Here is a 25,333-nt window from a genome sequence, read left to right as displayed (position 1 = left end):
CGCCTTTCCCTTCCCCTAGGGTAGGCCAGCCAAGCAGACTCGTTTATGGTTAAAATCCCTGCCTTCTCCTTTTGTTTGCCGCCTCCTGTAGACTGTCTGTGCAGTAGACTGTGAAGTAGACTGCGCAGTTGTCTGGGCTAGCCAACGCGACGACGTGAATGTTTGGGTGAGGGGGTGGCCGTGGTCGGTTTTGTCTTGTATCACCGAAAGCGCGCAATGAACATTAAAAAAAAGAGACAAGAAGGAAAGAAAGAAAAAGTGTATGTGATTTTGATGCTCTCTGCTGGCCAACTTTGCCAGGTTTGACTTCTTACCCTGCGCCATTATGGATAATGTTTACGACTTCTTACTACGTGAATTTTATCTTTTCTACTACGCAGATTCTTTCTTACTTATTGGGTCACTACGAAGTACTGTACTGTCGCCAGGGTGTTCCAGGGTACGGGTCCCACGTAACTTGAGCCAAACATTAAAGATATGCAAACGCCACGTAGCTGGGCAGAACCAAGGTATAATGTTGTTCACCGTCGCTTGGATATACACAGATTACCACATAATTACATAATTAGTCCTAATTAATTACGCAAGTTCTCACATTAATTAGATGAAAAGTGACATTGAGAAAATGGTAGAGAAACTTGAAAAACTATACAGCTTTCTGTTGCTCAATACGTGCTACATAAATGTGTTTTTCCGAGCGTGAAAGAAGCCCTCGAGTGCTTCAAAGCGGCCAGTCGCGCGGTAATTTTTCGTGTATTTGCGGGCTCCTTTCACGCTCGAGAAAACTTTTATACAGCATGTATTGAGCAACAGAAAGCTGTATCGGGAATTTTTCACGTTGCTCTACAATTTTCTCGTTCACACTTTTAATGTAAATATAATATTTGAGAAGCTGATTAATATTTAAGTCTAATTATCTAATTAGGTGGAAATCTTAGTATCTCCAAGCGACGGCAAACAACATTACTTTTGTTCTGTTCATCTACGTGGTATTTGCGTATTTTTAATGTTTGGCTCAAGTTATGTGGGACGCCCTGTTTATAGGCAGCGTAGTGTCAATTTGGCAACTCCATCTTCTTTCGTGGACTGCGATGGGGCAACCTTGAAGCAAGTTCTCCTTGCGGGGATCCATGTCGGCAATTTTCGCTTAGGCTATACCGGCATTTTCGCTTGACTGACAAAATTTATCACTAAATAAAAAAAGAAGACAATTCGTGTTATGCACCCGTAAAGACTCCGGTGAATTCGTTGCCGTTCATGCTGGTTCTGGTAGCACTCAAGTGGAAAAGTACCTCGTGGAAAGTTACTCTTTTGTCCATTGAGCATTAATCGGCCGTGCCCGTCGTTATTTGGTTCGAAACAAAGAGAAAAAAAAAGTGCACGAAGATGCCGACTCCATTCTACCTTTCTGCTATATGCCAGGCGTATATACGGGGGCCCCGTGATTTAACCGGCGTAAATGATAGTGATTCCCCGCCGCCTTCGAACAATCCGCGCTGTCGCGTCGAGCTTGGCAGGGTCCGCTCCGCCAGGCAGCCAGCAAAGCGCAGCTTTGGCCACTGCGCCCGCTAATGAATGTGATCTCCGGACGGTCTCCCACGATTTGCTAATGAGGGGTGCTTTTTCGCGTCGCGTGACCGCCTGGTGGAATCGAGCGCGAGTGTTTGGGTTTAGCTCGCAGCTCCTTGGCCTGCCTTTCATGCAGAAATATCATTTCTTTTCTCTCTCTCTCTCTCTCTCTCTCTGTGTGTGTGTGTGTGTGTGTGTGTGTGTGTGTTTGCTCGTGAAGATCTTTCGGAGGGTCCACGTTGATTCACGGAAATTTCGGCGCGTGATCAATTGCCCGGGACTCGCCCTGCTGCTGATGACGTCAGTTTTCGTTCAAATACGGCGTCGTTTTGGGCTTGCTTGCGTGAGGCTCTCGTGTTTTTGTACTTCTCGGGCTTCCCGCTGCTTGCGGTTAGGGCTGTTGAACCGAACATTGACGCCGCCGCGTTGTTTATCCACAAGCACTGGGCAAACTGGCCAAGCGAAGGGGTCACTGTGCCACGGGCCTTGCTGTTAATAGGTTATGATCGCCGATGCCGTATGTGAGCGCAATAACACTAATTTGGGCTGTGGTAAAACAGGCCCGCAAACACGTGGTCGAAGACCCCTCGGCCGAGCATGACGTTCGTGTGTAGATTACTTGCAGAACGCTCTCGGGCACTGAGCGAAACGTTGATGCCTCCTTTTCCCGCGATGCACATGGCACGTGATGTCAGCGGACGCGTCACGTGACATTGGCAATGGTAAGTTCTAGGTTGACTGTTCACATTTGTATAAAAAACGGCAAGTTTAACGGATCTCCGCGTAGGATCGCATGTATTGAAAGAGATGTCCGAATTTCTTTTTCTTTACATTATCTCTTATGTTTGTTTTTGTAGTATCGATAAGAAAAAAATAATGCCAGTTATAATTCAAGACAACATCGGCGGTCACATGGGCGGGTTGTTGTTATGTATTATCTAGGGAAAAATGCGAGTCAGTAGGGGAAGACGTCGAAGAAAGGCGAGGTTGTAGGGCAGGATATAATTTGTTCTTTAGACTGTGTTACCATCGGGACCGGCCCACATGTTTAAAGACTGCGCGATCTCCGGGATCGGCCCATACTTTTCGCTGAGTTAAGCCACACTTCCGGTTCCGCTTTTAGGCGCGCGCCAGTTGTACAAGCGCATCTTGGTTTCATTTCGGTCTTTTTCGGTTTTGCGTTGTCTTTGTTACTGCTCCTTACATCAAGTTAGCATCAAGTTATCCCTACGCTAACTTGATGCGTCCTTTTCGTTGAAAACTTCATTTCGACGCTTCTTTGGTTCTCCTAGTGCACTATAGAAGGCCTCAAATCGTCAAATTTCACGAGGCGAAAGCGGCCATATACCCAAATTCTACGAACCCCAGTTCGATCTGAAGGCTTCCATAGAAGACCTTGCCATAAGAATCAAGCTCCTGCCTATTTAGAGTGATAGGTGGCTGGCTCACCCTAGACTGCGCATGCTTTTCAAAAAAGTATGAAAGGCTTCTGCAATGTCACGCCTTATAAGAATTGGTCTTAGTGAAAACTAGTGAGCAGATACGTGACCAATAAAGACGGTCAATGAGAGCTTGGCGTACTTTTTAGCAAATTGAAATGTTCCAGCAAATATTTCAGTTGGTTCATTTCAAGATATTACAAACATGTGACAATACTTATAAATCCGCTGCTTCGCACTGTCTTCATTATAACGACACTAATATATCGCGGTGCGAAAAAAAGTTTGACCATCATATTTTCTGGTAATAATCAACGCTTTTCGATGACGTGGATAAAGTGGGGTTCCGAAAGAATACTTTACCTGGAGCTGTATTTTGTAAATGGTTAAGTCCATTTTCCGATTTTTGGCACCAAGAAAACGCGCCTCAATCATTGCCGAGATCGGTACACGCGTTCATTATAAAAAAAAATATGGCCCGAGTTTATTTGGTGGCTGAAGCTTAGTGTACAGTTAATCGCCGCATCACTCGTTGGCTCACCAGCTCACTCGCTCATTCACCAACACAACCACTCCTTCCCAAACTTTTGTTCGTCATTAAATAGCGAGATCGCGCGCCTAACACAACGCACACAAAGCATAAAGACACCGCCACGGGCTCAATTACAGTTCACTCACTTCACTCACTTCATTCACTCTCTATACTCTCATTCACTCACTCACTCCACTCTCTCAGTTCACTGTCATTTACTCACTCAATTGCTTCACTCACTCACTTCACTCACTCACTTCACCCTCATTCACTCACTCGCTTCACTCCCATTCACTCACTCAATCAAACGCTTCAATCACTCTTCACTCTCATTCACGCATTCAATCGCTTCAATCACTCACTTCACTTTTATCTGCTCAATTAACTCTCATTCACCCACTAATTTCACTCACTCAATCGCTTCACTCACACACTCACTTCATTCACTCGCTTCATTCACCCACTCGCTTCACTCGCATGGAGTTGTGTAATGTGCCATAAATCGACTCTGAAGCGTCGCCGTAGCTTTGCACTGCGGCGCTGAGTCTCTACTGACCCAGAACGTGGCGTTCGAGAAGCATTCGTATAATACTCCACATCACCACAAAGCAGCGCTCTGTTATCTCTTCGCGATATATCATTGTCCGCCTTGTGGACAACAGCTTGGACGCGCCGTAACCCGGCTATTCTTGGCTAGTATAGCTGGTGGCTGGATAACGCACGAGCGAGGGAAGTAACTGTGGAGGGGAAGGGATAAAAGAAAGGAGGAAACCGGCGACGTCACCCGAGGGGTAGAGGCGTGGGGCGTCGAACACCATCTTTCAACCAGTCAGAGAAACGGTCGGGTCTCGCTCTGAATGTTTCCGTTATGCGCAAACAACTTTCCAACTGCTCGCGAGCAAGCAAGCAGTTCACGTTGGTTTATTTTCCCCAGTGGCAGGTCACGTTTTTACTTTTTTTATTTTTGTTGTTTTGGTGCTTCGTTTTGCAGAGCCGCTGCGGTTTGTATATTATGACATCCGTTTCTTTGCTCGCCGATTCGAGCGAGCTGTCTGGTCTGAGGAGTTTGGAAAAGGGTTGCTGTACGCTGCATGTTTCGTATATGTGATTAGGTGCACGCACTCTCCGTCTTTCGCAGACAACGCGTTCCAAGAGCATTTGAAGGTCGAGAAATCGCAATATCGGGTCACATGGGCGTTCGTGCCCTGTCGTGAGAACCCGCATACCCCACTCTCCGCATATCCAACAGTACCATATGAAATATGTAAGATGTTATAAAACAGAAAGAAAATGTATTGCAATAATTTTTTTTAGCTCAGTGGGGCAATGTTATCCACCAACGCCTCTTATTATTTCGTATATTACAGGTTCGAACACTAAGATTTATTTATTGTATTAAAACGTTGAGGTGTTAACGTCCCGACTGATTCAGCCGTGAGGTGTGTGTGAGTTTCATCCGTTTATCACGCCCTCGACCAGCCTCCTTTTTTTTTTCTTACGTGTGGTATATACAGTGTCCCAGCTATCATGCATCGCGTTCTTAAGAAACGATGGGCCATTCTACGCGAAGATAACCTATTGCATATTCACAGTCGAGTAGACAGACGGATGGACGGACGGACTTCTCTCGTGTTTTAGCGCGACCGTGGCTTCGTATGGCCGTAAATACGCAGCCAACTGCGCTTTGTTTTAATGGCAATCTGCTACGTGTGCAACGGCTGGGCGGGCCGAGATGGCGTGGTGTCGTGCGCGCTGTATTTTCGCGCGTTTAATATACCCTAGTTTGCGTAATCTAGAGTTTCGTAGACTCTTTGAAGTGATAGGCAGACTGAGCATTGCCTCGCCCTGCGGGCGCTTTTCACGTTAGCGTCGTCCCATGCTGCAGGCGACACTATTAGCCGTGGGGTCAGAGTGGACACGAAATCGTGGCTGCAGCGGCTTCCCTTCGTACCGCCGATGGGAAGATATCGTCGACACGCGTCATGAAACCGCATCTTTCGTCGCCGGACCTCAAATTCAACAAAATGAATTTTTTTCTCATTCAAGTTCGCTTTCTTTTTTTTATGATTGCCCGATAATTTTTGCATAATTGCCGATTGCATAATTTTGAGGACCCTACCGTGTAAGAAAAATCAGTGGGCGAATACTTATTTGCACAAAAAGTGGAATGTCGGTACATAGAAATTTCGACGTGACGAAGAGATTTGCCGAGTTTAGAGATTTCGTTATATCGAGGTTCAACTTTCATATATTTTACGTGTACAATATCCCCTTAATCGTTCTGCCTGCCTATGACAAGGCAGGACCCTTCAACCCTTGTATTCAAGAGACAGTCGCCGCAGGAAGATGCAATGTAAGCTCTTTATGTGCCCAGCAGACATTCAGCAGCAGGAAATTCCGCTTCGGCATTTCTTTTCTCTCTCTCTCTCTCTCTTTCTCTCTTCATTCGTTCCGCAATGTGTGACTGTGGTGATGGTGATGTGGAGAAGGTGATGGCCTGAATGTAAAAGGGGTTAGCCCCCTCGCCATTACGTCTGCGCGTCACCCGCCCGCATCTTGCGCAGTGTTTACGGGACGCCTAAACCTCCCCCTTCCCCCTCCCACCGCCCTTCCCACCATCCTTCACCGTTTTCCCCAGGGCGCGATTTGCCGTTGGTCGAAAGCTCGTCACTCGCGAACCCTCGTGTACTCGCTCGCGTATGTTACGCCAGGCGTGACGGTTATAGTAGCGGCGCGCCCGACCACGTGCCGACGACTCTCTCCCTCTTTCTCCAGCTTTCTGTTTTTTCCCCGTTCATCGGCGCCGCTACCGAAGCAGAGAGCTAGGAAAAGAAAAAAAAGAAGGGATATAGCAAACAGAAAAGGGATCGTCGAGCGAAACAAGATAAACAATGCGGCGAAAAACAAATGAAAGGAAAGAGAGGGGTCGAGAAGGGGAGGGTGGGAGGGAGAGAGCGTTGCGGCCTGTCGACGACGGTTCGAACGTTTCCGGCGGCTTCGAAGCGAAAAAAAAGTCATGCCCCGCCGTTGTATACACTATACGCACCGACGCACGCGGGGCGCCACTTGGTAGCGGCCGACGCCAGATACGCCGTGCCGTGTCGACTTCAACCGAGTGGAATATAGCGCTCGAAAGGTATGAGGTGTGTGTCTTGCGTGTGTACGTGCTTGTAGTCTCCACCCACGCGCTTCGCATTTGATAGTGTTACCCATGTGCCCTGTTGTCGTACGGAAACGCACTCCGCGGTCAGGTGGTGAGCATCGTTCCGTCCTGGGAAACTGACCATCAGAGTATGCGAACGAAAATTGGAGTGCGCCAAATAGTAGGGAGTTTTCGGGAATAGCGCGTGAGTCCAGAGTCGGGAGACGCTATCGGCCAGGTGTACGAAAGAACGCGAAAGGCGCACAATAGTGTTCTTCGGTGTCCCGTGCGTCGGGTACCCGTTCAAAAACCCCAGCTTGTCAAAATTTGTTCCGGAGCTCCCCCCCTCTCCCCTCCCCCCCACGACGTGCCTCATAATGAGGTGGGGATTTCGGCACGTAGGACATCAGAATTCAATTGAAATAATTTTTTTTTTCCTAGACGCTGCTGCAGATAATCACCACAGACCCCACGTAAAGGTCTTCTGTGAGAATAGATCCCCAACGCGCCAAAGCTAGCTTGTTTTTTTATATACAACCTTACGTCATGCCTAACCAGAACAACAAAGACACATCTATAGCGGGCGAACCAAAAGGAGCTTCAATGCATATTCGGGTATGACGGTGATGGTATCATAATGTCACTTGAATCCAGACATTACGACTAATCTCGCTTAGAGAGAAAAAAAAGGATCACGCAGATCCAACGCAGTGTCGAAATCAAAATGACGCGAAGCTTGTTTGAGCTTACGACATATAGCAGCAGTATAACAGATGACGCAAGCAACAGCCTCATCAATTTTAGATGTTTGCTGCCTGCATTACGAGGGCTATGTATATATGATGCTTGTTGAGGGGAAAATCTTGATCAAAGGGGTATGCACAGAGAAGTACGACGCATATCTATGTGTATACATTTAAGGTTGCATACCCTGTGTGTCACATCCGTGGGGGATTGGCCGATAAGAATGGGCGCGTACCGAGTTGGATGCACATACCCTGAGACCTGGGTTGTTTACAGCAGAAAGATGTCTATTTGGTATTTGGTACCCAGGCACCCAAGTTGTGTAAACTAGGTGCTTTTCTTTAGCTGCGCCAAACTTTTAAGAATCACTTGTAGCAAATGACACAATTTTAACGCTTGAACAAGATTACTCGGTGAGGCGGGCATCACTCCTACAGGAGAAATCAAAATGTTTAATTGAATAACTAACATAATTGCACCAATTTTCAGGATGGCACCAGTTTCGATGTATTCATTTTCAAAGTCTGCGACGAAGTTGCACGTTAGCGTTACAGTTACGCACAAAACAACGTTCCCACAAAAAAGTTAAACAGTGCATTTTTACCGCACGTTTGACAGCGCGTATCTTGAAACCGTTGCCATCCTCAGAATTCGTTCCAAGTTGGTATGCATTGCACAAGCTAGCTCACCAACTCACTAGCTACAATTCGTAAATTGCAGTATGGGCTGCGAATGAATGAACAAACAATTAATTGGGACATTTTTGTTAATTATTCGATTACCCACTTGATTGCTCGTGAAGGTAAGGCCCGCCTCATCGAGTCATTCACTTGTTCAAAGGGTAAAATTGTGCTATACGCCACAGGCGAATTTTTTTAACATCGGTGCAGCTATAAAAAAAAAAAAACTATGTACACAAGTATAACCGGCGAGAAACGACAGCGAACGCCGAACCTCGGCGAACAGGAAAAGTTTCGCGTTAAAGAGTCTTCCATCTCGTAATGCTCACGACTCTATATGCTGCCCTCTTGCTTTTGAAAGTGCTTCCAGATATACACGATCCCCATATAGTCCTACGTGTGCCAGTCGTGCCAGTCGAGTGTGTTTGGATACGCTTCGAGTGATGTCCTATCTGTATATTATCAGTCTACCTCACGTTCAAGAAAGAGCGCATTGTTTTCTTGGCCGAGTCGCATAGCAAAACAGATCAAGTGCCATCGCCCGTTTGTCCTGCCTCGCATGCTCTCGGACAGCTAACACGAACGTCCAACTAGCCGTGCAAGTTTGATGCGGCAATAGGTGTGTTTTAGAGCTGCGCCCCACAATTCCCCGTATGTACCTGCCGAGGGGACGGGGAGAGGGGGGGGGGGGGGGGGGCTTACAGCACTTGTGGCGTTTCGCTACCATAAGCACGAGGTTGCAGGTTCGATTACCGGCTGCATTTCGATGAGGGTTAAATGCAAAAAATAAGAACGAAACTCTTGTTTACGTAGTACATCGGGTGCATGTTGAAGAACCCCCAGATGGTCAACATTAATTCCGAGTCATCCACGCTACACCGTGCCCCATACTCATGTCGTATATAGTTATTGAACGTGAAACCCCAGAGTTCATATTTACCAATCTCAGTGCTTTCGTTGTGGCTAATGTCACGGCGATAAGTCACATGGGCCTTCCTTGTGGACTATACTTTCAACACCCAGAGTGGGCAGCGCTATGCTAGAAGGATGGGAAAAGCTAGGCAGTTGTCGTACGTCATTGCAACAACATTGGTCATTCATTTTCGTGCGGTTAACATATACGAGTTAAGGCGGTTTGAGGAATCTTGCCTTTGGGGGTACAAAGGTGACTTGGCAGCGTTGCGATGAATTCATGACTATGCTGTGCAGCGCGACTGGACGAGGACTGAGCAAGAAAATGACACACGCACAGCGCTGTGCGTGTCTGTCAGTTTCTCTATTTGTTGTTCTCTATTTGGCTACCAACGTGCTTTAGCCAATTTCATTCGAGCTAGTTGTTGTGCATTGACAATGCGCACATGGCTGCTTTCAAGCAATGTTCGCCCATATGCTCTATGCACCCTTCTTTCCTGGTCGTTAGAAAAAAAGATAGAAAAAAGCAGCCATTTTGCCACATCTAGACAACAACACTGAGCGTCGTTTTATTCGTTCTCCCGATCGTCGCGTACGCATACAGGTTTGTGGCTGGAATGCCCGGAGGTGTAAAGTCGATTCGATTTAAACGGTCGAATTCGCCTTTCAAGACAACTTTGTTTCAACGATAAAGGTCCAGCAGTGGTGGAGCAGCTGCGGCCAATTGCGCCAAAAGGGTTGAAATCCGGGCCAGTTGGTACATACTTGGAGGCAAAAACCAGTCAAAAAACACAGAGGAGAGGTTCACACCACAACGACTGGACTGTCAACTGAGCTTTATTAGAATCGGTGTAGTCCCAGCAAGACCAGCAGGGCATGCGCAACCGCATCATCGCTAATCACAGAGCATGAAAAGACAAGATATCGCTTCTATCGTGACCGACCTAGAAATGCTAATTCTTTTTCAAGTAAGCGCACCGAGGTTGTGCTAGTGCAGTCGTCACCTAATAAACTGATGTAGTACCCTTCCAAGATTTCTCGCTCTTTTTTTCCCTTGCGCTACCAAGAATCGTTACATTGCTGAACAAAGGGTAACAACCACACTCATTGCAATGGCGAGGCAAGTTTTCACCGTTATCTGACCCTAGGGAAGAGTGGTGCTCACGCAGGCGGTCATTAATACATCGACCGGTTCGGCTTATGTAAAATCTTTCGCATGTGAGAGGGAACTTATACACAGCCCCTGCGACACATGCCGTAAAATGGTTTTCATGCTGCGTTGTGCAAACGTGGTTCCTTGCCCTGCCTCGAGAAATGCGCGAGCGCAGACCCGAAAGCTTACAAGGGGCAGAAAACACAACACTTACACCCTGCTTGGTGGCAACCTTCTTGATGTTGTGGCTCACTTTATGTACATACGGCATGGCCTCAAGTTTCCGACGTTCAGTTGCCCCACCATCTACCAGCTTCGTACGTTCCTTCCTTAGCCTCTGAAGCAGCGATTCAGCCACCGCTTTCAAAAGAGGCGGAGGGAACCCTGCGGCATCTAAACGTTGGAATTGCGCGTCAAAGCTACTTTTAATAGCGTGGTGACAGCTTCTTTCGAGTGGATTGCGGAAACAATTCATTGCAATCACTCTTTTTACAATCATTGAATGTGCAATTCCAAATGGTGAAAGAGGTTTCGTGCCCCTAGGTGAAAACATCCAACATAAATGCCCGTCATCAAAGAACGTCAGTTGCACTTCTAGGAACCTGATGGAATGATTGATAGGAAGTTCACGAGTAAAATTAAGAGTGCGTGAAGAAGCTTTAAAAGCAGTCAATACATCGCCTACTGCTGCTGGCAGAGTGTCATTAGGTAAAAGCTCTAAAAGTACTAAAAGATCATCCATATATCTAAAAACTTTGCATACACGCTTGCTTTGAAGGAAGCCTTGAAGTTTCCTGTCAAATTTCGCTAAAAATATCTCGGAAAGCACTGGAGCAACACTAGAGCCAATACATATTCTTTTTTTCTGAAGGAACAAGGGGCCTTTGAATTCAACAACAGTTGTTCAACTGTTGTTCAATATTTGTTCAACCACTGTTGGTTGAACAACTGTTCAATCATGCATGCGTAGCTTATTGAATCATTGTATAAAAAAAAAGAAAAGCGCGTTGAGAGGGCAAAAAACAGTCGCTGTGAAGCGCCTCGTTTTGTCCGTTTCTTGCACACGTGGCGTCATCGCGTTTCTTTCTTTCTTTCTTTCTTTCTTTCTTTCTTTCTTTCTTTCTTTCTTTCTTTCTTTCTTTCTTTCTTTCTTTCTTTCTTTCTTTCTTTCTTTTTTTCTTTCTTTTTTTCTTTCTTTCTAGCAGAAAAGTGACAAAGCAATCGTGTGGACATTTGTCACGGCGAGGAGTTCTCGTTCGCGGCATTGTCGCTGGTGCTTTCGGAGTTGGGAAAGTTTTCCTCAAGTAACGTCCCGCTGATTCGGGAAGCGGCCGGCCAATTCGGTATGTGCCGAGCCGCCTGGACGCGAGTGTAGGCGTTGCCTACAGCGCATCGTTTGTCACCAGCGTGCATCAGTTCTCCGCTCGCGCTGTGACGTCACAGTTATAGCCAGACGCTCTTCGGTATTTCTTATTTCTTGGTACTTCCTCTCGCGGAGCTTTCTTCTTCAGTATCGCTTGTTTTTTTGTCAGATTGCGTGGAGAGGTTGGAAGCAGCATAAGCCTCCGGCAACGGCGTTTCTCTTTTGTGCAAAAAGAAAAGTCAATCAGCTTTGAAAATAAATTGTAAGAATGATAATTAAGTGTCCTCTGGCACGCGCAAACGTTAACGCATGCACGGAAATTCAGCTCTTCCCCCCCTTCCATCCCCCCTCCCCACCCGCGGTTTCTGCCGGAGACGCATATTCACGGCGGCCCACCCGCCACGCTGCAGCTCGACGTTCTACTGCTGCATGAGCACGTGGTTGCGGGTTCGGTTCCAGACCCGCAAGAACCGCATTCCGATGGGGGCGTAATGCAAGAGCGCTCGTGCACTAATACCGGTGCTTTGGATGCGCGTTAAAGAACCCCACGTAGTCCAAAATAATCTGGACCCTCCACTGCGCCTTCCTGTCCTATGTAACTCCGCGTAGCCTCCAGATGTTTAAGGCCCAAAATTTAAGTCGTGGGTTGGTACCAATTCGAATGGGAACACCGGGTTTGATTTTAAAGCCACTAGTAAAATTTACTTGTTGCGGACCTTTAATAAGGATTCGTGAGAAGATTTAGAACGCACGACAGCTTGCGCATGGCAAGTAGCTGTCAGTATGAGTCTTTTTACAGTTTGGAGGAACCGTTTTCATATCGGGGCAGAGTGCACAACGACCAGGTTATCAAACGACTTGTGTGGAAAACGGGTGCTACGGTGCACATTGAAGACCAGGACGAGCGTAAGGCACATAAACATATGCGTGAGCGCTCTAAAAAGTAACGTTTATTGAAGGTTCCCGTTTTCATATATATATATATATCATCTTACAGCTACGTGACGCGTCTCATATTGTACTGTTTCACCAAAGCTCACCCCAACACAGTATGCATTTCTAACTCGCCCAAGAAGCAGCACTCGTATGAAAAACAAACACGCTTGACACATTGAATAAAAGCGTCTTGTCTGTTCGAAACTTCAGCTATAGGTACCTACGAAAATTGTATGCCAGAAATATACAGAATCGAACGGAATATGTCCAAACCAACGAGGCCGAGCTTCCATTCTTCATAGCCGCGTTCATTCTTCGAGCCGTCCTTCGGGGTTTCTGGACATTTGTTTCTTTTTTTAGCCGTACAGTCCGCGTAAACACGTGCTCTCGACTCGCATTGTGGCGTCTTCATCTCGAGGAGCGATAAGGAAACTAATCGCCATAACAGTGGCGGCCACGCCTCTTTGTCGCTTCACTCCCGGCATGCCCTGCGCGCAGCAGCAGCTTTGTTGCGCATACCCTTGCAAAGATGGCGGCCGTGATGCGCGCTTGCGCCGTCTCGCCTCGACGCGTCGCCACAAAAGCGGCCGGCAAACAAAATGGCCGCCCCTCCCTGATGATACGCGCCCGCGCGCCACAGGCGAGGCGGAACGGTGGTCGTCTCCTTTTTCTTGAGGGGCAGCAGACGCCCCCTCGAATGTCCACAAAAGCGAACTGTCACGCGATTTCGTGTTACGGGGGCCCGTATATTCGGCGCAGTGGCAGATTGGGCGGCAACGTCCTCTGTTGAAGAAACGCAAGTGTTGTGTACCGAGCTTTTCCCGCCTCCCAGCCTGCGATCGTTTCCTCATCTTTCGGGGCTTCTTCGGATGCTTTGAGATGTTCTACTTGTATTGGGAGTAGTACCTATATTGGGAACATCACAAGAAGCACGTTGTGACCTTAATCTGGATGAATCTAGACCTATAGAGTGTAGGCTGCTTTGGCGAAACTGGACAGACACGGCGCATGGATCAAATAACCTTCAAATAGTGCATGTAGACATGTTTGTGCTTCCATAGAGGGCAGATAAACTGCTTCTGCGTAAGCATTTAAGACTATGTAGTCTTGTTTGTCACAAAGTATATGCAAGATGTTTGTATAAACAATAGTAAGCCAGACATATCATTCGGCATACTTGTAGCTAATTGACTGACTTCATGCTGGTTGTTAGTTCGTAGTAGGCCTGCAGACATTATACGCGTAGTTTAAAAAAAAAAATGCCAAGTCTTTATTCCCCGAGTTCTCTATTAACACTGTATAGATGTAATTGTGAAACGGCGATATACATTTCCAGTATTGTTCAATAATGTATTCTGTTAAGAAAGAACACGCGCTCATTCGAAGCGCCCGATACGTACGTGCCTTTGACGGTTTCCTCAAGGCAGTATTCGTTGGCCCGATTGAGCGCTCGCAATCAGCTGTATAGTTTGTTAGAAGTGTATCACGACCCAGGAACCTGTGGGGAACGTTCACGTTTACTTTCGTAATACACTCTCTTTCAAAACGTTCTCACGTGTGCTAACGCGATCGCGTAAAGCGAGCCCGTGTTCTCCGACGATCGTTTTCAGCGGTAGTGTATATCGCATGGGCCGTTAGGCGCGCGCTGATTGGCTGCGGGAGCAAAATCGGACGAGTTCATTGGCACGGTTGAGCATTACGTCACGCGAAGGCGATAGCGTCGCCGAAGTGATCGTCGCAAAATGCGTCCCTTGTGTCATCTCATTTTCGCGCCTGTCGTAACATGAGGCGAGAGACGCATTGATACGACGTTAAACGTTGCGAGTTTGAATTTTCATATTGCTGCAGTTTTTTTTTCTTCAAATGTTTCGAAGTCAATCCGCGTGCCACAGTGCCTGTCGTCAGTCCTTGTATTGGCGGTTTCTGTATGTGTTCCTTTGACCCAAAGAGATACGCATTGATTACTTTTTAAAGTCTGCTCTTATTAACGAATGATACCTTGGCATTAGTTTTACTTCATGATGGCGGTATCCATGTGTTTTTCTTGTGTGCATATACAGTGGTGCGTCGTGACAGATTCGATGCTGTTTTACGTGGTTCATCTGTTCGCGTCGAATACTGTGCACGCGTCTCCCGTTTTGTTTCTCGTGATGAAGATTACCCAAAGCGCAGCCTAAGAGTTGAGGTTGTTTGCTGCGTTGGTTATTTTTTTTTTTCCTGCTTCAAAGTTACCTGCTTTGCCGAAAGTGTGAGCCTACGTGGCTGTTGTTTTGGTCGTTTTGTTTTTCCTGTGTGCAAAGTCACGCCTACGACAGCTGAAGTTTTAAGGGCTGTTGTTGTTTACACACATATTTATTGGGATAGCACTTATATGGACTTATATGGACTATTGGGATAGCACTTTATGGCGTCGCCGCGAAGCTCCGCATATATTTAGGTATATGCTTATACTATAAGTCATGCTACATGGCATGCAGTATTTGCGAGTTATATTGCCACACCATTATGTCACGAAAGTTGCTCGCACCAGCTAGGTCTGACATCCTTGCGGGAATTATTGTTACAAAAACTTAATGGCAGAAATTAATTCAGGACCGCCGTGAGCATGCCGCAGTACGGTAATGCGAGGTCGACACAAGGCGGCAACGCCAACAAGACCCCGCAGTTCTAACCGATGCTGCTCACGGTCATCGAGTTTTCTCTGTTCATGTTTCTACACACGCAACACCACGCCTATTCACTTAGTCAGCTTACGTTTACTGCAATTTATACTGCCACTATACAGCTTCGAGCCTTGCACTTCGTGTTAGTAGTCTAATACGTTACTGTCGCATTCGTTGCTTCGCCCTGATGGCAAGACTGATTTTTTATTTCTTCAGTGGCACGTTCTAAGTTGTGCCCGACGGCCTTGCAGAACTTACGTATGTGCTCGCTTTCATGATAGCGTGTTTACGTGTGTGTGGTCAGGGCCTCCCCACCCCCACCCCCCCACCCCCTCCCGTCGCGCGCTTGCAGTGGTCGCGATTGTCTCCGTGAGCCCTCCGAAGCCATTACCCGGTCTGCACACGCGATAGCTTAAAAGGGAGTCCATCAGGCCTGTCTAGTCATTCTTGGACTGTAGCGCGAAGTGACGCAGACAGACTAGAAGCAGACTGGACGAATGCTCTGTCTAGTATCTGTGTGTGGCACTTCGCGCTACAATCCAGTAATATGTTACCGTACCAACTCGCCCAACTTTCTATCCGTTTGCACTGTATAGTCAGTCTGCTTTTGGGGGAACTGGCGCGAAACTACTCCCGGGTACCGCAGCCGCCGCCGCATCCTTCTGACGAGACCGCGCCCCTCTGCCCCCAAAGTACCGCCGTCTTTGAGGTATGGTGGCTAGAATGTTCGAGGGTCGCTCTTAGTGCGTCGTCGTCGTATTGAACGAACTGTCGCTGCTCCGCCGTTTGCCGTATGCATGTTTCGCTGTGAACACTTTCGCTTATTGTAGCTGTAGCTTTTCTATGTTGTCGCAGTAACTGTCGCGTGCCTGTCTTTTTCGATTGTTTACGTAGTGCACGTTGAATTCTAAAACCGACTTTTAACGGAATAATGATCACGCTCCGTTTATGTTCACTCCGACCGCATTCGCTGCGTTTGGTACACCGGGTGTGCGCCGTGCATCAAGCCCCTCCCCCTCCATCTCTGTCATTTCCCGATGGTGGCCTTGTACCCACATTGAGCTTGTCACACTTCATAAATTTTTTTTTCAAAACTATCGTCGGCCATATTCCCCGATGTTCTCGCGTGGGCAGCAGACCAGTAGCGACGCTCGAAACTTTCTCCGTGTGCGCGTTGTGGCAGTAAGGGCGGTATTGTAATGTACGCATCGTTTCTTTTTTTTTTTTTTGCGCTTGAAAATTGTGGTGTAATTCCGCAACGGTGTTCTCTACGCAACGCAGCTCTTCGTTGCTGTTGGGGCTTGGAAAAGGCGCAATGCCGGGTCGCCCGCTATGCAGCTTGTTTTGTCAGTAAAGTAACTGGTTACGTGTAATTGGTGATTAGAAAGAACGAAAAAAAAAGGAATTTCAATGAGCGTTACCTAGCGAAAATGATCGATCAGTTACAAAACTGCCCCCACAAGCATGTAATTGGTTACAACTAATTAATTGCATGTAATTGATTGCGTTGTAATATGGGTTGGCTATGGAGTTGCGCTGCTCAGCTTGAGGTCGCGGATTCGATCTTGGCCGGGGCGGCCGCATGTCGATTGAGAGGGAATGAACAAAAAAAAGAAACAAATACAAAGAAAATATGCTCACTTGCCATGCATTTCGTGCATGTCAGAAAATCCGAGGGTAGTTTACATGAACCCGGAGTGTCCTATTGCGGCGTGCCTTGTTCAATCTATCGCGGCTTGGGCACGTAACACATGCCTCAGAATCTGAGCAACTTAGTTTCAACGCGCATATATATATATATATATATATACACACACACACACACACACAGTGAAGTAGACGCGCGTATGAAGCGGTTTATTGACGTTTCGGCCGGGGTCCGGCCGTCATGAGAATACATTACATGGTGTCAGTACAGTTACTATACATGTGCCTATCAACCAAATGAAGATACGTTTACATGAAAAACGAATAAAATGAGCGAACAAAATGCATCCGAATCGTTCAAAGGAGCCTTTCAACGATTCAATAATTGATTCAATATATGATATATATATAAGAGCGCAATGGGTTTCGGCTAAGGAGGAAGTGAATCCATTCTTCCAAAGCGCTGCTCATTCTCTAAATCAGATAAGCGGTCCTGGGTGATTCGTCGATGAGCTGCTTGAAGAACGCACATTCGTACCAGTGCTGCCTTCGAATACGTATACTTAGCGGACGCTGTTCCGAAAAACAAATGGAAAAGTTTTCTCAGAAATTGTAGTGAAGTCGGGGTTCTTTTTTGCCGCCGTTCTCACAGTAGTTGATTATCGAATGAACCGACAGCGGTGACATGATAAAGCCATAAAATATGCACGAAAAAAAGAAAAGAATACTAAAAGAAATTCACGAGCATTTAGCGTTGGCGCGACTGGATCGAGTCGGCCATTTCTCACGCCTCCGTGCTCGTTAGGAGAATGGCCGAGCCGAGTTTTCGTAAAGCGTTAGCAAATGACTCTGCCCTGCGTGGCAGTGTATATTTCCGTATCGGACCGATGCATTCTAATGGTCTCTGAACGGCCAGCATTTCAATGTTCTAAGCGGCAAGATAGCTATTGGCCGTGCACCTCCATCGGTAGGCATAAAATAAACTGTTTGTTTGTTTTGGGTTCAATGTTCTAAGCGGCAACATAGCTATTGGCCGTGCACCTCATCGGTAGCCATAAAATAAAGTTTGTTTCTTTGTTTGTTTGTTTGTTTGTTTGTTTAGGGATGTGTGTTCTGCACTGTCGGCGTTATTTCGATGAGCTTGTGCCCTCCAGCAGCTTGCTTGCTTCCCTTAACACGCTGCCCACGCGAGTGTATACAGCTGAACGTGTAGATCTGTGCGTCCTTTTTTTTTGCGTCGAACTAAATGTCGCTCTGCCAGTGAACAGGTGTGAATGCCTCTTAAGGCTAAACCGCCGGCTTGTTCGCGCTCAACTTTTGCGGTTAAATGCCGCTGTGCGGTGCGTTTTGGGCAATGTCATGTTTCAGTGAGGTTTAATTGTCTACTTCGACTAGAGTTACTCAGAAGTACTTGTGACGATGTCACACATATATATAAGCTGTACAGATATGTCCTTAGGCACATTGATCATGAAGTGAAGACAAAATGCAGAACACAGTCGCAAAGCTGTCTGTAGCTGGTACAGAACCAGCAATGATCAGGCTAACCGCCGTGTATGTACATACGTACGCGTGTAATCAACGCGAAAAGTTCCATGATTACAATGCCCGATTAATTCTCTGACCCTATTGCCACTGATTGCAGCTCCAGATCTAAACGCTTTGGTTGAACGGAGTTGTCACTATTGCATAGCTTCCGAATTATACCACCCGCGAAACGAACCACGTTTATGTTTCAGAATCGGTACACAAGAATTAGCAGAAATCATGTAAGGGGGCATCGACTCTGTTACGTTACCTGTGAACAACAACAGTGGGTAACGCCACTTCTTTTTTAACCATATTGATGGAGAAGGCATAAGGTTAAAGGGACACTAAAGGCAAATATTAAGTCAACCTAAAGAGATAGGCTAGTGCTCGTGAATCTCTAAGGCATCACTATTATCGCGAACAGAGCCTTAATAACCGAGAAATTGAGGTAAATGTAGGACATGATTGGAGATCCAGCGGGACATTCTAGTATTTGCCCGATGACGAAAGCACTCCTCATTTAAATTCTGTCACAAGTACTCAACTACTCGCTCCAAAAACATCCTTGTATAATGTACTATAAGACGAAATAAAATTCTATTTGTCGAGTTCTATTTCATTTTTAGAGAAAAAGAAAGTAATTGAAATTACCCTTTAGAACGACGCGGGTGGTCGAAAGGTTTCGTTTTCGCTAGACTCTGCGCAGCCCACGCTTTCGCGCTTCAGTAGTTTCATTATCGTGTAGTGCTGCGCAGGTTTTGCTAGCTTGCGAAACTCGCACAAACTGCAAGTAGCAGAGAATTCAACTTCCATGTGATGTCGCGGGATGCCCGAACGGTGTACGCCGCTGGACTAAAGAGCAGCTGCAGCGGCGAATCCGCCGCTCTGTCTTGGCTCGATGGCGCCGTCTGTCGAGAGCCGTTTTACTCACCGACGGCAGCAAAGGGTGGTGATGACGTATGCAACGTCATCACTCCGCCGGTTGGTTGGCGGGAGATTTGAATTTCGAAGGTATGCAGTCCCGTCAGATGCAGCTTTTTCGTAAACGAAGTCTTTCTTTGGCACGAAACAAGCGTGGCGAGATTTCTCGAGTGGTATTAAACAGTGCACGTCGACTTATTATTTGCCTTTAGTGTCCCTTCAGCAGCATCTAGGGACAGCCCTTCAACCGGGTTTGCCATTTTGAGCAGTGTTTCTTTCTGATACTTGTGGCGTTCAGTTCAGTTAGTCGACCCCCTTGAAAAATGCGCCGCTTCTTTAGATCTCGATTATACCTAAAAATGGGGATCTAAAATAAGTTAGTCTAAGTCTTAGTCTATTTCTTGTTCAGACAACGCTTATGCACGTTCGCGGAAGTGTGAGTTGCCTTTTTTAGAAAACTGTACGAGTGCGTAGAAATGAGGAAGAAAACAAAGCGCAGTATGTAACGTCAGAAGAAACGTTTGCAGCCACAGGTACGAAAACGAGACACATCCGTATGCGCGAACCATCGTCTCCATAGGTTTAGCCGTCGGGAAGCCTTACGCGCGACACAATGGGGGCCGCACGTCGACTCCCGACAACGACGTGCATGCCGAAGTGCGTTTCGCGTGGTTGCCACTACGAGTAGTATATCGTATAATACGGTCGCTTGTGACTAACACGGTTAACAAGCGCTCTCGCTTGTGTCTCCTTTACTTCGTGCCTGTAGCCCTACAGCCAGCGGCGAGAAGTCACGTGGCTTCGAGGGTCTGTTTCTACTCGGTGTTCGCGGAAGGGACACAGTTGTGGGCCGTCACTTATCCACGCGCTCGTGTCTACAGTCACGAGGATGGTTCCGTGTTTGCCTTTCGTTAGGGGGCTCCTTGCAAGTGGCCAACTCTGCGCTCTGTATACGTTTGTTGAGCCGCCGCCTTACATGTTGACGGATGTCTGTCGTCGCGGTGTCGGATCGTCGGGTATACGTACGGTCTGGACGCGTGACTGCTCGGCCAGGTGTGTCAGTGTAGGTTGCTCGGCTTTAGTTGTCAGCGGCGGCAGAGCGTATACCGGCGTTGTGGCGTCCGCGGCTTGCCGGATGGGCACGCCGCGTAGGACGCTCCGCTGTGGATACGCATATAGCGTGAATCGGGAGAGGCAGGGACGGTCACCTGGTCACCTATAGTTCTTGAACATGCGTCTAAGTGTAAATACACAACTGTAGCGTATTTGCACTTAGCACCCATCGAAATGCGGAGGCCGCGGCGGAGATCGGATCCGCCATCTTGAGCTCAGCAGCGCGATGTCATTGCCACTGAGCTGCCGCAGCGGGTCCGTTAGTTGAAGTTAGTGCTGAGTGAAAACGTCTCACTGGGTTGTACGTCGTATCAACTATATATGTTACAGTTATAATTACCGTTGAGTGAAGTTTTACGGGGCCCTCCTCCAGACATCATATCAAAGGAACGAGCAATCATCGTTTTCCTATACAGTTTATAGCACAGTGGCGGTTTGCCCTGAGGTCTCCGGCGGCAAGTAAAACTCTTGCTTGGGCTAGTTGGTTCATGCTTGAATTAGTAAAGGCAAGGCGCAGAAGACCAGGACTCAAGAAGAACGCAAACGACAGGACCGGCGCCAATCGCGGCTCGCCAAGCGCCAGGCGCCGGCTCTGTCGTTTGTGTTCTTCTTGAGTCCTTGTCTTCTGCGCCTTGCCTTTACTAAGTCTCCTGCGTATACTTCCGTTTCACAGATACGTCGTCATCGCCCGAAAGGACGGGATCTGTGGCCCATATACATATCTTGGTCTCCTTGGAATTGCTTCTCGATATCGAGGGAAAATAAGATCTTTTTTGGTAACGCACGGGCGGCTCGTCACTGTCATGGATTGTCGTGGCTTAAGGCAGCACACGCACTCAGTTCGTGACAACTTGGACCTCGAAGCGATTGAAGCTCTCAAGTGCACAAGCGCAAAAAAATGTGTCTGAATGCGTAATTTTCTCATACTTTCTTCTTGCGCTATGTGCGACACATGCAAAGGAATGGCGCCCAAACTTACAATTGCTTTATCTTCGTCAGGTCACGCATTTATAAAGTGTAAGAATTGGTGCCAAAAAAACGTGCACTCGTCAAGAATAAAATAAAAATAAAGAACAGACGTTTCGGGCCCCGTACGGGTCCCTTGATCACAATGACGATGTATGCATTAGCAGCGCGCCCATGCTTATATCTTCATTGTGATCAAGGGACCTGTATGGGGCCCGAAACGTCTGTTCTTTATTTTTCTTGGCGAATGCACGTTTTTTGGCACCGATATGTTTCCTCGCCAGACGAGTTTTCGTTGAACACTTGACCATAAAGGGTAAGAATAGGATGGAAACAGAACTGTAAAGATAGTATACTTTTCGAATAATGTTTAGGATTTCAACTTTCTTTACCATGGGAAAATCGGCCACCTTTGGATGGTGTTAGTAACGACTTTTTATTACAATTATTATGGTTACAGTGTCGTGTTATAAACCAATCCAAAGCTAAAGTGTACGCTCTAAAGATTCTAAATTTAAAACCAAATGTTAGGGCATATGTAATATTTGTGAAGAAGAAAATTTATTATAACTGGATAGAACATTTGCATTGTTGCGTTGTTAACACACGAAGATACAAGGGAAGAAAATTTTAGATCTACGAGGCGTTTCAACAGTAATCAATTGCCTATAACGTGAAAATTTCAACGGTCGTAAGAAACGCGAGTCACAAAAAAGAATGTGTTCTGCCAAGTGGCCCTGTCCCGGGTCTCCTCCGTCGTCGGAACTAAAAGCTGATTAACTCAATTTATTCTCGGTCACTGCTGCTAGATGCATCCAAACAGTCACGTGAGTATGCAACGTAACCGCGAGAACGACATTGTTCGCGCAAAGTTCCGGCGACGCGAAGCCCGAGAACGACCCACAGGGGGCGCTGTGGGTGGTTCTCCCGGTGCGAGGTGATCAAGCGATAAAATTCCGCTTAGGCTGTCGCCGTTATACATGCCTCTCAGTTGATAGTACGAGAAGTGCTTGCATTTTTTTTTAGTTCTTTAGACATCACGTTTAGGCACCACGACACGTGCGTAGTTTGTGCCTCGTAACCACACTCTCCGCCCCAACTTGGCCCCATTAAAGCCCGTACAGTTGTGTTGAACACTCGTACAACTCACGCGTCTCATTTCTGTGCGCGTCCCGATCCCGCCGAGAAAGGGGGAAAACATATAATTTACCCCTTTGTTCCTTCCATTTGCAATCGCACAGGTTCCTCTGAAGAAGACCACCTTCATGCTGGAGCGACCCGAGACGGAGTCCGCCCAGGGCAGCCTGGAGGGACTGGAGGCCTTTCCCTCCTTCTCTGACGTGGTGCTCGCCTCTCAGGGGGTCTCCAAGGACTCGCCAGGGTCAGTGGCGGCCTCTTCTTTTGGGCTCCTTTCCCCTCCCGGCATCGCTCGCTTGTATTTCTTTCAGAAAAATTAGTACCTGCCATTTTTTACGATTTTACGACTGTCCTGAATATAATGTTCAGAGACAGTCCCCGGCGTCCAGTCTAGCGCACCTTGACAATAGACCATTGTCAGTTGAAACGATTTTCACATATCGCCAACAGAAGACATCGCAGCTGAAGGCGACGAAGGGACTACTTCGGTTTTTGAAAGAGACGGGCTTGGACAAGCGGCTGTGGCAGTGATGTCACGTACCACGCAAGAGTGACGGACTATAACTGACGATGTGTGTGCTGTGCTCTCTTTCTCTCTCTCTCCTCCCCATCTTTCGTCGCCCGACCATCCCGCTCCCATATGTAGGGTAACAAACCGGTTGAGCTAAACTGGTTAACCTCCCTGTCTTTCCTTCTCCACTTTTTCCTTCCTTCCTTCCTTCCTTACGATCTTATCGTAAAATTCCCGATTTCTTTTTTTTTTTGACATCGTTCGCGATTGTCGTTCAGTGACCGATGATTTCACGATTTTTCATGTACGTCCATATCATATAGAGTAGAAGCCTTTTTCGAGATATCTAAATTCAGGCGCGCAGGCGGATGTTACGAGCTGGGTTCTTCGGATCTGCTCGATTATTCGGACGTACACACCCAGCACGGGCGCTCGCTTCACTCAACCATTGTACGACGGTAAACCGAATTTTCGGCCATCGTCTCATTACTATTTCACGAATAAACGACGTGGATATTTCGGTTTATGACGCCGAACATTTTAGAAGTGCTCGCTCACGGCGTCCCCACGGAACAGTCTGTGGGTTATTTTAATAGGCAGTCATCTGGAGTCATAAAACGGTTTTATAGTACATGTAATCAAAATTTAGTATTGTAAGGCTTCGACTATACATTATTTGACTTTAAGGTTGGCAGGCCTGCATTCCTACTTACGCCGTCCACGAGTGGCTGACCCTCACACTGCCTAATGCCATGAACTATTTTTTGAACAAGGTATGAACGAGTGTATTGATACAAGTTCGCCGCACTATACCGGCGTGCATACTTGCCACTTTTGTAACGAAATTTACTGTTAATAGTGGTAAATTCATACGCTAGAATTCGACGAGATTTCTCCACTCTCTGGTTGTATAAATCTGGCCCGCATTGGCACGGACACGGCGAGTGAAATTCCCGGAGAATGAAACTTTACGGTAGCTGCAGAGGTTAGCCTGTAGCTACTACTCTAACCGGTACGCTATACTCCAGGTGTATAACATACCATATGACAGTGAAATAAAAGCACACACAAAACACGCCTTAAATGTTCGATATCCCGGGAACTCGAGCTATTAATTTAGAGTCAACTCAAGATAGCTTAGTGTCTCTCAGAGGCTTGCGTCTTGCGGGAATGCTTGTCATCGAAACGCCACAGTTACAACGCGTGTTAATTATGGCGTAATGGCTGGCGCGTGCGTGCGTGCTGCACTGTCTGCTTTGTTACGCTTTCTTAGAGGAAACTGCGCACCTGTACAAGAGATGCAGAAAGCAAAGACGCACAGTGCTAGTGTATGTTTGTCTTTTCTCTCTTTTTGACTGCATTCTTTGTACGTTTGCGCTGCCCCCCCCCCCCCCCACTCTCTTCTGCAATTGCACAAGTGCCGCTTTCACTGGGCTTTGTCGCGGTGTCATTCGCCGTACGTCGCGCATCGTAGGCGAGTTTACCCTGCATGCCACCAGAGGGCGCAACCAACGTCGGCGCAACGCGGCCCTTATGAGGTATATAAGGCTTCCTTTATGCGTATGGTTTCAGCGGCCCAGCGCGTATGCACACAGCGCTTAGCTGTAATGTGGCTCGCGGATTCAGGTGGCGGTGCGGTCGCGCAAGCCGTTCGAGCCAATGCACCAGCTGTGTGTGTGTGTGTTTGTGTGTGTGTTTCTGTAATACCAGAGTCCTTGGAAGGACTCTGGTAATATGCTCGCTTGTCGATTATAGGCTTAGAGGGAACGGCCTTGGAGAAAACTGCGCGGGCCGTGATTTGGCCACACGGCGTATATACCGATACCGCCGGGAGTTTCACAGCACTTTAGTATTGTATTTCCTTACGTGGGAGAGAGAAAGAGAGAGAGAGTGGGAGAGGGGCCGGGTGGCCGTGGGAGGCTATGAAGTTGAAGGCTACATCGCTGCGGCATTTTTGGGAGGCCGAGCAAACTATCTCCGGTCGATAGGGCGCAGTTTCGCTTCGTTTGGGGCCTTTATTTTCGTTTTCTCTCCCGGGAAAGTTACCAGAGGTTGAGAAACTTTCATCTGGTCGACCCGCGCCCTTCCAAGCCAAGCTGACTTTCTTTCTTTCTCTTTCCTTCCTTTTCCTGTTTGCTCTTTTAGTCCCACGCTCACCGTTTGCCTTGTGCGGTTTCCCGCTTTGCGACTTTCTGTGTACAGAGCGTCATGGAGTCGGGAGGAACAATCATGCCATCCTGTCATTTGCCCGAATTCGCTCGCTGCGGACGAGGCTACGAAATTCTCCGGGGCACCATCAGTCGGGGGGTAATCTCGCGGGCTGCTCCCGAAAAGAGTGTTCGATAGCACTGCAGGTGCGGGCCGCCGTTGAGCTC

General features: G+C 47.4%; 1 protein-coding gene across 5 annotated transcripts in view; it reads left to right on the top strand.

Annotated features, from left to right (window-relative positions):
* Positions 1-25,333, top strand: part of LOC135919705 (inositol 1,4,5-triphosphate receptor associated 2-like) — a 222,017-nt gene that overhangs the window by 144,181 nt on the left and 52,503 nt on the right. For all 5 annotated transcript variants that reach the window (XM_065453557.2, XM_065453558.1, XM_065453556.1 and 2 more), the window contains exon 27: positions 22,552-22,691. In XM_065453557.2, coding sequence (XP_065309629.1) covers positions 22,552-22,691 — 140 coding nt within the window. The remainder of the gene's footprint in view (positions 1-22,551; positions 22,692-25,333) is intronic.

This window comes from Dermacentor albipictus, chromosome 10, assembly GCF_038994185.2.
Source record: "Dermacentor albipictus isolate Rhodes 1998 colony chromosome 10, USDA_Dalb.pri_finalv2, whole genome shotgun sequence".
NCBI classification, from domain to species: Eukaryota; Metazoa; Arthropoda; class Arachnida; order Ixodida; family Ixodidae; genus Dermacentor; species Dermacentor albipictus.
Note: the sequence above shows the minus strand (reverse complement) of the source record. Positions and strands in the feature narration are given on the sequence as shown.